The sequence below is a fragment of the Sorex araneus genome, chromosome 2, assembly GCF_027595985.1.
Source record: "Sorex araneus isolate mSorAra2 chromosome 2, mSorAra2.pri, whole genome shotgun sequence".
NCBI classification, from domain to species: Eukaryota; Metazoa; Chordata; class Mammalia; order Eulipotyphla; family Soricidae; genus Sorex; species Sorex araneus.
This window is the reverse complement of record NC_073303.1, coordinates 47,033,383-47,046,530: the sequence shown is the minus strand read 5'-3', so window position 1 is coordinate 47,046,530 and position 13,148 is coordinate 47,033,383. Positions and strand designations below refer to the sequence as shown.

Here is a 13,148-nt window from a genome sequence, read left to right as displayed (position 1 = left end):
CAGTTGCTCTAAAGTTGAATACTTCAGTCCTTCAGAATCCAGAAAAGCAGAATAAGAGGCTATGATTATGGTGTTAGAGCATCAAATTACCAGAATAAGGAACCATGTTAGGAAAATGAGGAAAAACTGATTACAAAATTGTCCTTAAATTTTCAGGGTTTTGGTACTGTAGCTAGAAAGAGTATAATTGTTTCCTTTTTGTTTATTTTGTTTTGTTTGGGGCCACACTTGTAGATACTCAGGGGTAACTCCTGGCTTTGTGCTCGGGATCACCTGGCAGCACTCGGAACTATAAGGGATGCCAGGGATTGAACTCAGGTCAGCAACATGCAAGGCAAGTGCCCTATCCACTATACTGTCACTGGAGCCCCAGTTTTTCCTTTTTAAAAGAAAAAACTTCTCAGTTTCTGAAATCCTGTTTTCTTTGACAGGCAGCATCTTTGTTCTCTTGGAGTTTTTTGAGTTTTTTTTCTAGCTCCTACTAATCCTTTGATCCAGAGACACTGCTACCTGTTTGCCAGAGAGGCCTGACAGGGCCATACCTGTACTGAGGAGGTCCACCTCTGAACCCCTGAGATGGTCTCCCTGGCCAGGCCTGGCCTGCATCACATCCTTCCTAAGCAGCAGACTCCCAAAAGGGCAGTGAGTGCTGGGCAGAGACAGGACCTTCCACCGCCTTCCTCCCCAGTTTTTCTCTCCGTTTGTAGAATTGGGGAAGTAAATCAAAGAAGGCACATCTGTGGCACCAGTTAGTGCAATAATAGCTCCCACACAGCAGAGTAGAAGAACAGGAATCCGAGACAGGCCTCGGGTGTGCCGCTCCCCGCCCTTGGAGTGCGCATGTCTTCACAGTGCAGAGTGGCTGTTGTAACATCACGAGAAGTCCTGCAGCATCCACAGTCACTCACCGCAAAACCGGCTCTGCAGCACGGCAGCAGCAGAGACCAGGTCGCCGGAGGAAGAGAAAGCCTTTCTTCCCAGGCTCGTGGACTTAGCGAGAACCAGTAAGCCACTGACACTTCAGACCACTAGGCCTAGGCTGTTCCCTCCTAGAGAAGCCTGTGTTCTCTCTGAAACACACACTTTTCTCTCCCTTCACTCTCTAAGTTAATTTCTTTGAACAAAACTATTTTGCTTCACTTCCCCCCACCAAAAAAAAAAGCTATAAGGCATAGATGTGCCAGTTTTTAGCATGTGGGTAGCTTGCTAGCTTTAAAACTGTGAAAAAAGCAAAGCTTATGTTGTCATATCAGCAATCCAAGAAGTCCTTTAGAGCTGCGGAAGGATCTGAGCCTTTTTGGTTAGCTTGTCCCAGTAGCATACTTTCCTTTGAGAAATAAAAACTCTTGAATGAGCGCAGCTCCACGTGGCTTGGGTCTTCTTTGGCTAATTTTCGAAGGCCGGAGGTGGGGTGGGGGGCAGGGGAGAGATACACTCAGGGTAGAGAAAGTGCGATCATTTGACAGGGTGGCCTGCCTCAGAGCTGCTTTCCTACAGCAGTGAGAGATGGCGGTGAGGACAGCAGGTCCCTCAGCGCGCCCGTGAGGAAGGCACGGCCTAGTCGGCTGTTTGCAGCTTTGCGTGCAGTGTTAGCTTCCTGCTGCTTCGCTGCTTCCTCTTACTTGCCAGATTTTGCCTAAAACTTTTTTACTGGCAGCATCTTGGAGAAAACTGCAGGCACTTGGGGGTGGAGTAATTCCCAGGACACTGAAGAAGGACTCGGTGACACCGTAGGTCTGAGGCATAGACAACTATTAAAATCTCTAGACTTGGTTATTGTGAAGTTCCATGTTTGTTTAATGATACAGTAAGAGTGTCAGTTTTCTAAAATGACTCTAACTAGCACATGGTGATGGAAATAAAATACTTGATGTGTGTGTGGCGTAGGAGGCAGCACCCCCTCAAAAAAAAGTCTGTAAATAAAGTGAGCTTCAGTTGGTTTCACTTTCTGTAAAGATTCAAAATGTTCTATTTACTCACAAATAAGGAGTACTTATTTGACCTACCACCCCATTTTCAGAAAATGAATTTATTAGGTATACCCCTAGAAACTCCCTTCTTTAAGTAAATAAGCTAAAGCACCCCTCTCCGCCCACACATATGTACCCACAGCTACTGCTGCCTCCCAGATTGTCCCAGTGCCCCCAGGGGGCAGTGTTGCCCACGTTGGGAAATCCTGGTTTGGACAGCCATGTCCTGCATCACACACTCTTGACTCACAGTCTCATGCCATGTACATTCAGTCAGAAGTGGCTGCTGGTGTGCTATGGTTGTGCATGACGGCCCAGAAGCATTGGTCCAAGAGATCAAGTTGTAGCTTGGGCTCAGGTAGTCTGGAATCAGCTGGCACAGTCTTCTCTAAGCTGTAGCACCATATACGGTCAGGTGATAGGAGGAGAATCTGCACGTTCAGTGAATCTCTGAGAAGAATTGTAGTGCACCCCATCCCCCACCCCACCTGTCTTTTGTTCATTTTTTGCTCTTTGAGTCACACCAGGCAGTACTCAGGGAGTACTCTTAGCTTTTCACTTAGGAATTGCTGCTGGGGGTGCTCGGAGCACCATATGGGACGACCAGGATCGAACCCAGGTCAGCTGTGCGCAAGGCAAATGCTGTAACTGTCCTATCTCTCCAGCCATGAGTATTTTTGATCCTCCTTCTTGGTCACAGCTTTCAGAGTCTCATGAGCCTCATGGGGAATGAGCCTCACTATGATTGTGGTCTCTGTTCAGGAGCTCGCAGGAGTTGCAGTTATGCTGATGCTGTTCCACACCCACCCTGACAGCAGCAGACACCTCATCCCTGAGGGTCGCTGGGTCTTGATCCCTTTCTATGGAGCTCTTGAGTTAGGGTCCAGCTCTGAGGGGAGAAAGCCGTCTCTGGTGTCTCAGCCCTCCCCACTCCTCAACATGTGAGGAGTGTCTGCAGGTGGAGACTGTCGGTCCCTAAAGGGATTCGGGGCTGTCCTACCTGCTCCGGGTGCTGAGTATGGGCCTGGGACTGTGCCCGCCCACAGGCTGGTGGACACTGCTGCTGCCTCAGCTCTGCCAACCTTCCTGTAGGGCTGCAGAGTCCCCCCGGTGGCTGCGGGCGCCCTCTCCACACTCTCACTCTGCGTCCACTACCTCTCATGTCATTCGTCTCTCACGGCAAGGCCGGACTGGGGTCTGACCCCATCATTCCTGTGGCTGCTTCTGAGTTCTCCTGTGCTAGACATGCTGTAAAAGTGTCATGTAGGCTATCCACGTTCCGTTCCATGCACAAGAAGCTTTTGCTACCCCCAGCATCTCTGAGTGTGGCCCTGGAGGGTCCCCAGGTGCCAATGGCCAAGCGCTGTTAGGCAGGAGGGCTGAGTTCTGCTCTGTGGTCCCACTCCACAGCACTGCCCAGGGAGGCCTCAGGTTTTGATACCAGACCTTGGAATCTAGTTCTCCAGCCTCTTCTATGGTAGTAGCACCATGTGCTTTTCTCCTGGGAGTGCCACCCTCCCTTTTCTGAAGTTTCCTGCTCAGAGCCACCTGGCGGACTGCTTTCCTACCTGGTGCTGGCTCCTCTGTCCCAGGCCTGCAGCTTCACTACTAAGCCTGGGAAAGAGGGAGACTAAGTACCTCAGTGTACTGGGGTGGGGGGCATGGGGGAAATGGCCCATAATTCAAACTTAACCCATTGTTCCATCAAGTTTTTATGCCTCTTCTGAAATGGGACCTCTTTGTGCTGTGTATTTTCGTTTCCTGGACCACTTAGAAGAAATTCAGGCAGAAGCTTATCCTGCAGAGGGGATGCTAGCTGACTCGGGCTGTCATTTCATCTGTTTTGACAGTATGTGCACAATGCTTAATACACGACTCTTCCTTTCTCTCATCTTTCCTAAGACAAGGTGTTGAATAGTTGCCTGACTCTCTGGTTTGGTCTCTTCTGCGAAAATGACTCTGAGGCATTAATGATCGGATGTCATATCTGACTGAGCCACAGTGTGGGTTGAGGGAGGATACAGCAGGGACTATGACTCAGTCTTGATCTCTTTCAGTGGAGTGATAAGAAAGCAAAATCCACAGTCAGAGCTGCCCCATAACAGAAGAGCCCATTTAGTTCGAAAATTTTAGAAGTTGTTTTGACCTAGAATGATCTCAATAAGTTGCTTAGTTATTCCGAACTGTGGAACAGTTATTTTAGTCATAAAGTGAAAGCTTAATAAATTAAGCTGCAGTTTTTGTTATTTTCACTCTTTATTAGAAGAGAAACTGTTAGACAGTTGAACCGTTTTAACTTTCTGTTGACATAGATGTGCACTTGGATTTGGAGGACCGCCTAGCCAAATTCATGAAGACAGAAGAAGCCATCATCTACTCATACGGATTCGCCACCATTGCCAGTGCTATTCCCGCCTACTCCAAGAGAGGGGACATTGTGTTTGTGTGAGTTCCTTTCCACCTTCCTTCTTCATCAGAACTCTTGGAAATAATGCTGGCTCCCATAGAGAATGCTTTTCTTAGAGACTATCTGCCTGAGACACCATTGATTTTTTTTTTTTAATTTTTTAATGTTTCTTTTTCAAGAAATGCACAGTTGTCCCAGCCAGGTAATTCTGTAGATTCTGTGAGGCCTTCACAGGAAGAATGCATACAGGTGTCGCCAGTCAGTTCTCTACTGTTGTCATTTTATTTATTAGTGCCGAGGAGCCAGATTGAGCCAGGCAGGATCTGCCATCTGCCTGCCTCTTCCAGCAGGCTATTGAGTTCACTTTTATTTTAGTTTTCTCTTGTCGTCGTCTTTATTTTTGTTTGTTTGTTTGTTTGTTTGTTTGTTTTTGGGTCACACCTGGCGATGCACAGGAGTTACTCCTGGCTCTGCACTCAGGAATTACTCCTGGCGGTGCTCGGGGGACCATATGGGATGCTGGGATTCGAACCCGGGTCGGCCGCGTGCAAGGCAAACGCCCTACCCACTGTGCTATCGCTCCAGCCCCTTTTCGTCATCTTTAATACCATAACCACAATAATCTTTCAAAGGCAAGTCCAGGGCTCAAGGGTGTAGCTGGGATGCTTCACATGTTTCCGGCCTTGGGTTTGATGCCTTGTCCTCCACCATGCCCTCAAAAAAGTTGTTTAAATTCACATAGCAGATTTCAAATAGTATTAAGAACATTCTTAGTTCTCAAATAAAGACCCAGGCTCTGTGTTCTAGATGTCCTTTCCCTCAGGTGATTCTGCTGTCCTTCCACACACCTCTGTTCTTCCTACCACCAGGTCTTTACACATGCTTGTCCATCTGTCATCATTCCTCATCTCCTTCATTCAGCTCATCTGCACATGTGTCTCTTCTTCAGGGAAACCTTCGCCCCCTCAGTTCTGCTCAAGACCCCTGCTAACTCGGAGAAAATCTTCCACTAGAGTTTATTAGCTTAGTGACCTGTGATCACATGGTCCTCACACTGCCAGTCGTGGTCACTGCTCCTCACGTTGCTTCTTGGCACATAAGCATGCGCATGCATTCATGCGTCACAGTACATGCATTCAACCCTTGAGTTGTCTACTTCTGACTCCCTATCTTCATTCACTGCATTTAGATGTAGGACAGTCCCGTACTCCCTACAGCATTTGCCATTCAGTAATGCTCTGTATCTGTGTCCTGGTGCAGTTTAGAGGAGCTGGCGGTGGGAGCTTGAGGTGGGCCCAGATGAGTGGACTTCAGCCAGCCTTTCTGAGCTGGTCCCATGCCTTTCCTCTGTGGCTGGAGCCCCTGCCAGCATGTTCCCACCACTCAGGCCTGGGCAGAGTGTTTTCTCCCGGGACCATGAAAGTGAATGTTTTCATAGTTTTTTTAACATCATTTAGAAATCAAATGATAGGTAAGTCTTATTACAAACCTGAAAACCAATGATTTAAATCCTAGGGTATTAGTGAAAAAATAGTTACAAACAACGATATTATCACCCATGATCACTTTTATACAAATAACCCACTCTAAAGTCATTACAGTAACAAAAGTTAATGATTGGGAGTGAACTTGTATGCATCCTATGTCGGATAAGTAATTTGATATTGTTCTTTGGATTTCATTGCTAGGAAATGCAGACTAAATTCACTTCCAAGTATTACACCTAGTTAATATCCTTTAAACATCGGTGTCTAGTGATTCTTTTAACAACTTATTCTCTCCTACATAATTTTAAATGCTCTGCTGAAATTCATTGACGGTAGGAACATTGGAAGTAAAAACCGGCACTTACGGTACACTGGTAGGTTGTGTTTATTAGGCAGAGACAGTATGTCGAAGCCCCATTTCTTCCTTTTAGTAAATTGTGATCGTGCTTTGCCAGTGGTAATTCTCAGCTTAGTGATGACTTGAGGTTTTTGTCTTTTAGATCAATATATACCTCTCTAATGAACTAGTTACAGTTAATTTATCTGTAGTAAACAGCACATGAATCCATCCCCATGCATTGGTGAGGCATCATTCAGATATCCTCCCTATTCTTTCCCAGTCTCCTCAGTAGCTGCATCTGACAGAAAGTTAACCTAGTGTCACAACTGATATTCCACTGATAGTTATGACTGAGAAGATTGGTGTCACAGCAGTCAACAACTCTCAGCCATAGGCAAACTGTTCTCCGTTTCCTAGTTTGTCACACCAGGGTTCTGTAGACACGGTCACACTGTCAGCATTGGAGAAGAAACTGGTCCTTCAGCATGCGTTCTCCACGTGTGCATCCAGATGGGCCCTTTCTGTGAAGAGTTCCTCCCTTGGGCTGTTGAGTACTTTCCTGAGATGATGCGCTGGAGCTTGTTGACCCATTCGTCCCCAAGGACATCAGTGTTCTGAACATTTGTACAGTGTTTCTGCGAACAGAACTTTTTATTTCTCAAGAGTTCTGTGACTCAGAGTTTGGGGATTCTATATTGGGGGGGCAGGGTTGGTGCTTTTGGCCCCTCCTGAGCTGTGCTCAGGGGTGTCCAGCACACCCTCTCAGCATTTGGGCCTGATAATAGAGTCAGTGTTCCGGGAGAGTAGAGCAGCCTCCCCTGTGTGGCCGTGTGCCACCATCAGCCCACAGACCACAGCACCTTCCAGGACTGTGTTGTCTCCTCTCCGCTGTCACGTGTGCCTGAGCTATGGAGGGGATCCCGCTTCTCATGACTTTCAGAAGCATTTGAGAAGCATTAGGTGTTATCACTTTTTTAGGGAATTATTTTGTGTTTCTTCATCCTGTTCTTTTTTAAATCTGTTCATTCTGAAAGGCATACAGTTTGTCTCATTGTGGTTTTATGTTTTCCTAATGACTAATGATGTTTGCTTCTTTGGTACTTTTTTCTTTGATGTTGCTTTGCTCAGTCAGTCTAGTACTTGGTAAAAACCAGTTGGAAATGTCCCCTCCTTTTCTACTCTTGATGAGTTGCATAAAATGATTGTTAACTTCTAAACGTTTAGTAGAACTCTTCAGTAAAACTAACTAGGTCTGGAGATTTATTTAATTATGAGTTTAATTTTCTTAGTACCTGTGAGGCTCTTGAGGTTATCTACATTGTATTGGGTGACTTGAAGTAGTTCGTGTTTTCAAGGAATTAAATTGTCAGATTTATGTATGTTGTATTCTTTATGTTTACAGAGCTTGTGTAAACTCGGGCCCAGTTTGAATTCTGGTTGGCGAATTTATATGCACTCTCAGTCTTGTTAGAAGTTGGCCAATTTATTGATTTTTTTCTTTCTTAAGAACTAGCTCTTTGTTTCATTTTTGTTCACTGTAATTTCATTTTCAGTTCTGTTGATTTCTGTCATGTCTTGCTTTCTGCTTAATGGGGGTTTATTGTGCTTTTCTTTCTCTAGGTTTTTGAGGTAGAAACTTCAGTGATTGATTTCAGGTTTTTTCCTCTCTTGAAATATATGCGTTTTATGCTTTCACTTTCCCATCTAACACTGATCATTGATTTTCTCGAGCCGTCTCAGTACTGTCTCCATTCAGCCTAACCCTGAGATTTTAGAAGCCTCTTTTACTCCTCCTTCACAATGGTGCCGCAAAGAGGGTCTTTCAGGGTCAGGGAATGAGACCCATCATTGTTACTGGTTTTGGCATATGAATACACCACAGGGAGCTTGCCAGGCTCTCCTATGTAGGCAGGAAACTCTCAGTAGCTTGCCAGGTTCTCCTAAGGGGGGAATTAGGCTATAAGATGTTGCGCAGCCGCAAAGTGGCCATGCGCTTCTGGGAGTTTGGTATAGTCTCTGGATCTTGGCCGTTGGTGGGATTACACGGCGCCTGGGCAGTTTCTGGGTGTGACCACCTAGCTACTGGAAAATGGGGGATCTGGGCGGGAAAGGCCCAGTCCCCATCTGAGCAGGCTTGGAGATCTCGGCCCCAGGTCCCACACACCTGGGTTCTTCTGCCAGTACCTTCATGTGTGAGGCTCATCGAACGTGTGGAGAGGGGCCTTGAGCATGGCTGTAGCTGGGTTCCGGAGGTCCTCCACCACGGGGGCTCTGCTTGGGGCAGGGAGGGAAACTCAACCTCCCCGAGGGGCCCTGGTGAAGACAGCAAGAGACTGCATTGCTTTCTTCCAGGAGCTTGGTCTTTTTTTTTTTTTAAATGTGGGTTTTTTGTTTTTTGTTTTTTGTTTTTCTTTTTGGGTCATACCCAGTGATGCACAGGGATCACTCCTGGCTCTGCATTCAGGAATTAACCCTGGTGGTGCTGAGGAGACCATATGAGGTGCTGGGAATCGAACCCGGTTCGACCGCATGCAAGGCAAACGCCCTACCCGCTGTGCTATCGCTCCAGCCCCCAGGAGCTTAGTCTGGATGTTGGCCGTTAGGATTACACGGCGCCAGGGGCAGTTTCTGGGTATTTTGATTTAGTTCATTATAATTTTTATTTCTTTTAGACGTTCTCTTTGATTCATGGATTATTTTTAAGTGTGAGTTAGTTTTGTTTTGCTTGATGGGTTCCCATTTGTTGCTATGTTTTATGGCTTGTAGTGTGGCCTCTCTTAGGAGTTGTTCCCTGGTCACTTAAATTGTATGCTCTGCTATTAATAGAGTGCTTTATACATCCAGCTACGTTGTGGTGGGATTTAGTTCTCACTGTCTAGTAGTTGTATGCATTGTTGAGAGGACTGGTAAAGTCTGCAACCGTAATTGTGATTTATCTCATCCTCCTTTCACTTCCATTAGTATTTGCTTATTTCCTAGTTCTGTTATTTGGTAAATAATTTAAGATAAGCTTTGTGAGTAATTGACTATTTTAGTATGTAATGTCTTTCTTATACATTTTTTTTATTACAAAGTCTACAATTGAGTATATTGTGTGGGTACCCCTGCTTTCCTGCAGATCTTTACTTGGTATACTTATTGCATATATTAATATTCACTTATTTATCTACTTGTGTGATTGTATTTGAAATTATTTTCTTATAGTCAGGCTGCACTTGGGTCATGTTGTTTAATTCACCCTGACATTCTCTTTAAATTGTGCATTTTGGCCATTTGCATTAGTGTAATTATTAGATGATTTGTTTGAATTAAATTAAAATTGCAGTTTTATGTTTTTATTTATTTGTTCTCTTTTCCACTTTCTGGGGTTAATTGGATGTGTTCTAATTTCCATTTTTATTTGCCTTTATATTTTGAGTGGATAGTTTTTTTATTCATTGTTCTGCATATTGAATTATATATGCATAAGTTACCACAGCCTACTCTGAAGTCACTTTACCAGTTCAAGTGAAAACCATCTTCCTTTACTCTCCTCTATAACTTTGTTGTTGTTTTGTTGTTGTTATTGGGTAGGTGGGGTTGAGCCACACCCAGCTGTATTCAGAACTTAATCCTGGCTCTGTACACAGGGACCATTCCTGGTGGCACTTGAGGGAACCATATTTGGTTCTGGGGATTGAGCCCAGGAAGGCTGTGTGCAAGGCAAGAGCCACCTCCACTGTACTTTCTTCAACTCATTTATAATTTATAACTCCTCATTTTAAATAAGTGTTTCACTTTAAAATTAGAAAACTCAGAGGCAAGAAAAAGCTAGGGTATTGTCTACCTATCCTTTTTACTTAAGTATTTACTTCCTTCCTGATGCTTTCTTTTATTTTCTTCAGCTGAGGACAGATTCTCCAAACTTCAGCTGGCAGTCTCATGATTTCCACTTTATTCCTAAAGAATATTTTTGCTGATTACAGTTCTTTCGGCATTTGCGTTGTAAGTTAATAGTTCTGTCTTTTGGAGTTTGCAGTGTATCGTCATACTTTTCTCTGATTTCTGTGGTTTCTAATAAGGAATATTATTGTCACTCAAATTAATAATACTTAACTTTTTCCCTTTTGTGAAGTGTCATTTTCTATGGTTACTTTCATAATTAACTAGTTTTCAGAAATCTGACTGTAATTGGCATTTATTTTTTGGTTTTCCTAACTTGATAGTTTTGCTAACTTGATAGTTTAGCTCTTGTCAAATTTGGGATATTTTCCATTGTTTCTTTGGGTGCTTTTTAAGCCCTGAGTGGAACTTCACTTATCCAGATGTTAAGTCTTCTGGCATAGTCCTGCGGGTCCCTGGGGCTCTGCTCTTTCCTCTCTCCTCCGATTCTTCTCTGCCTCTGCTTAGGCCACCATACTGGTGAGGCCGTGCTTCTGGGACTCTGTAAGTCTCGACCACTCCCAGCTGTGATGGGCCTGGGGCGTGAGCAGAGTGTGGTGTGAGGAATCAGGCTCAGCACCAGGCAGTAATGTGAGCCCCGTGCTCTTTCCACGGCTCACAGTTCACCGATCCTTCTCTCAGCTTCTCAGTTCTGCTGTTGAGCACACCACTGAGATCTTTTAGTTGTTGTTATTTAGAATTGCTGAAGGAATCTCTTGTTTCTTTGCTGAGGCTTTCTGTTAGGGAGTTTTAGGATTTTTTGGCTCTGTTTTTTATTTGTTTCAAGCCTATTTAGAATTGCTCTTTGAAATTATTTTTTATATATTGACTACTCTAGAGTAATTGTCAGGCTACTCTCTAGCTCACGGTGGCATCTGTTCATTATTTTCTTTCATTTTTCATTTCATGTCTTTCATATTTTCTGGCTTTTGGTATGACCTTGGAAGTTTGATTGAATCTTGAGCATCTTCATATTATGCTGCTTTAACTCCAAACTTCACTTGAAACTTCTGCTTTCTTGTACTTTCTCTACCCACAGAGATGGACGCTGAGCCTCTTCTCTGTCCTGCAGGTGAAGAGGTTCAAGTCCATTTTTGCTGGATGTCAGCGGAATCTTCCTCTCTACTGAGTCTCCGTGACTCAGCCCAAACCCAAACCTCAACAACACATTGACACCCCATCAGGTGCCACTGACCACCATCTGGCAGGGAGGAAAGTTCAGCTCAGGTGCCTTGTTGCCACCTCTCAGTGGTTAGAGTCTGGGTCTCCCTTCAGCCTTTGCTGATTGGAGGGCTGGGGCAAGAGAGTTTGCTTTTTTCTGTAGCTTGGCTACATAGAGCTCTGACATTTGCTGGAATGCCCCTTCCTTGGAAAGAAGAGAAACCTTTGTTAAAGTTTTTTGTCTTTGCTCATTGGCATTTGCAGTTTGCCAGTTTTAGCAGTGCTTGAGAAAAATCCCAGGAACTTTTTGTGACGTTAAATCAATGATTCAGTGCTATTGGCCATGCAAGCAGAAGCAAAGATAAATGGCATTGCATCAAATTAAGAAGCTGCACCACAAAAGAAATGATGGCCAGAATAAAAAGACCAGGAGGGAATATATTGCACACCACTCATCTGACACAAGACTGATTTTCTATGAAAGCGTTGTAGAATATCTGGAGATCTAGAATGTATATGAAAAATACTGTGCATCACCGATCATGTGAAAATGCCAATCAAAGCCACAGTGAGCTCCCACCATCCACCAGAGCGACTGGCACATGTCACAGAGACAGCAGGTGTAGGTACAGGGAAAGGTACCCAGAACCCTTTGTCACTGCTGGTGGGAATATCAGCTGGTGTAGCCCTCTTGGAAAACAATATGGGACACTCCTCCAAAGGCCAGAAGTAAAGTGGCCATGTGATCAGCAGTTCCACTGCTGGGCAGCTTCTACTCCAGGGCCCAAAAGCTCTATTCAAGGGCCTGAACCTCTACTTAGAAAAGAACAACTTCTGTCTTCATTGCGGTGCTGTTCACAGTAGCCAAAATCTGGAAACAACCCAGTGTTGAAGAAAATTGGGTAAAGAAACTATGTTACATACACATAATGAAACACTGGGTGGTTATAAGAAGATGGAGTCATGCAGCTAGCTACCATGTGTATGGCGCTAGGAGATTGTGTTGATATGTGTGGGGCTACATGGATTCTGCGGCGTGGAGGCAGCCAGAGGAATGGGACGAACACAGGATGATCTCCCTCATGTGGGGTATAAAACCCGTAGAAAAGGAACAAGAAATGGCCTGAAGCTACAGAAATCTAAGAATTGCTCTACAGAATGGAGCTTACCAGGACAGTGAGAAATTGGGGGGGGGGGGGGGGGGGCGGGGGCCTGGTTACCAAGACAGTGGTAGGAGGAAACAGGTGTGGTATCAGAATGTTGCATGCCTGAAGCCCAGCATTGAGGAATTGTAAACCATGGTAGCTAAAATGAGAATTGCTTACAAGAAAACTAAGGAACCATGTCATCTCTAGGTCCCTAGGTGGTCTGCCTTTTCTTTCCACCTTTTCAGGTCTTTTGAGATTTGTCTTTTTTAGTCTGTGACAGGGTTTTAAGTTGTACCTAGTAAGAAGTAGCAAAAAGGTCAGTTTCATCTTCCTAGAAACAAAATGTGCTGTCAAGTGGTCTAACTTACCTTTAAAAAGATTTTCTTCTGGTTAATCCAGATTAGAAGAGTTTATGGAAATTTAATTATCTGAGTTTTCCCCTGGGTCATGTAGAATCACTGTCCAGTTCAATTCTGACACTGAGATGCCACCAGTGTTTCATGTATTTCTGGAAGAGAAGCCGTGGTGAGTGAACCAGTGATCCACTCCCCCATTAAGGTGCATGCTGATTCCCTAGATGGTAGAATGTGGCAGAAATGAGCCTCCTGGAACAGGATTAGTACTGTAATTCTCTGAAGTGGACTCAGAGAAGTGCGAGCATGGTGTACAAATGCTCGAGCATATTTGTCTTGTTTATGTTAAAAAGTGGTTATT

At 44.6% G+C, this 13,148-nt stretch overlaps 1 protein-coding gene across 2 annotated transcripts in view; it reads left to right on the top strand.

Annotated features, from left to right (window-relative positions):
* The window catches only part of SPTLC1 (serine palmitoyltransferase long chain base subunit 1), a 65,210-nt gene that overhangs the window by 24,635 nt on the left and 27,427 nt on the right, over nucleotides 1–13,148 (top strand). For both annotated transcript variants that reach the window (XM_055128454.1, XM_055128453.1), the window contains exon 6: nucleotides 4,283–4,415. In XM_055128454.1, the coding sequence (XP_054984429.1) occupies nucleotides 4,283–4,415 (133 nt within the window). The remainder of the gene's footprint in view (nucleotides 1–4,282; nucleotides 4,416–13,148) is intronic.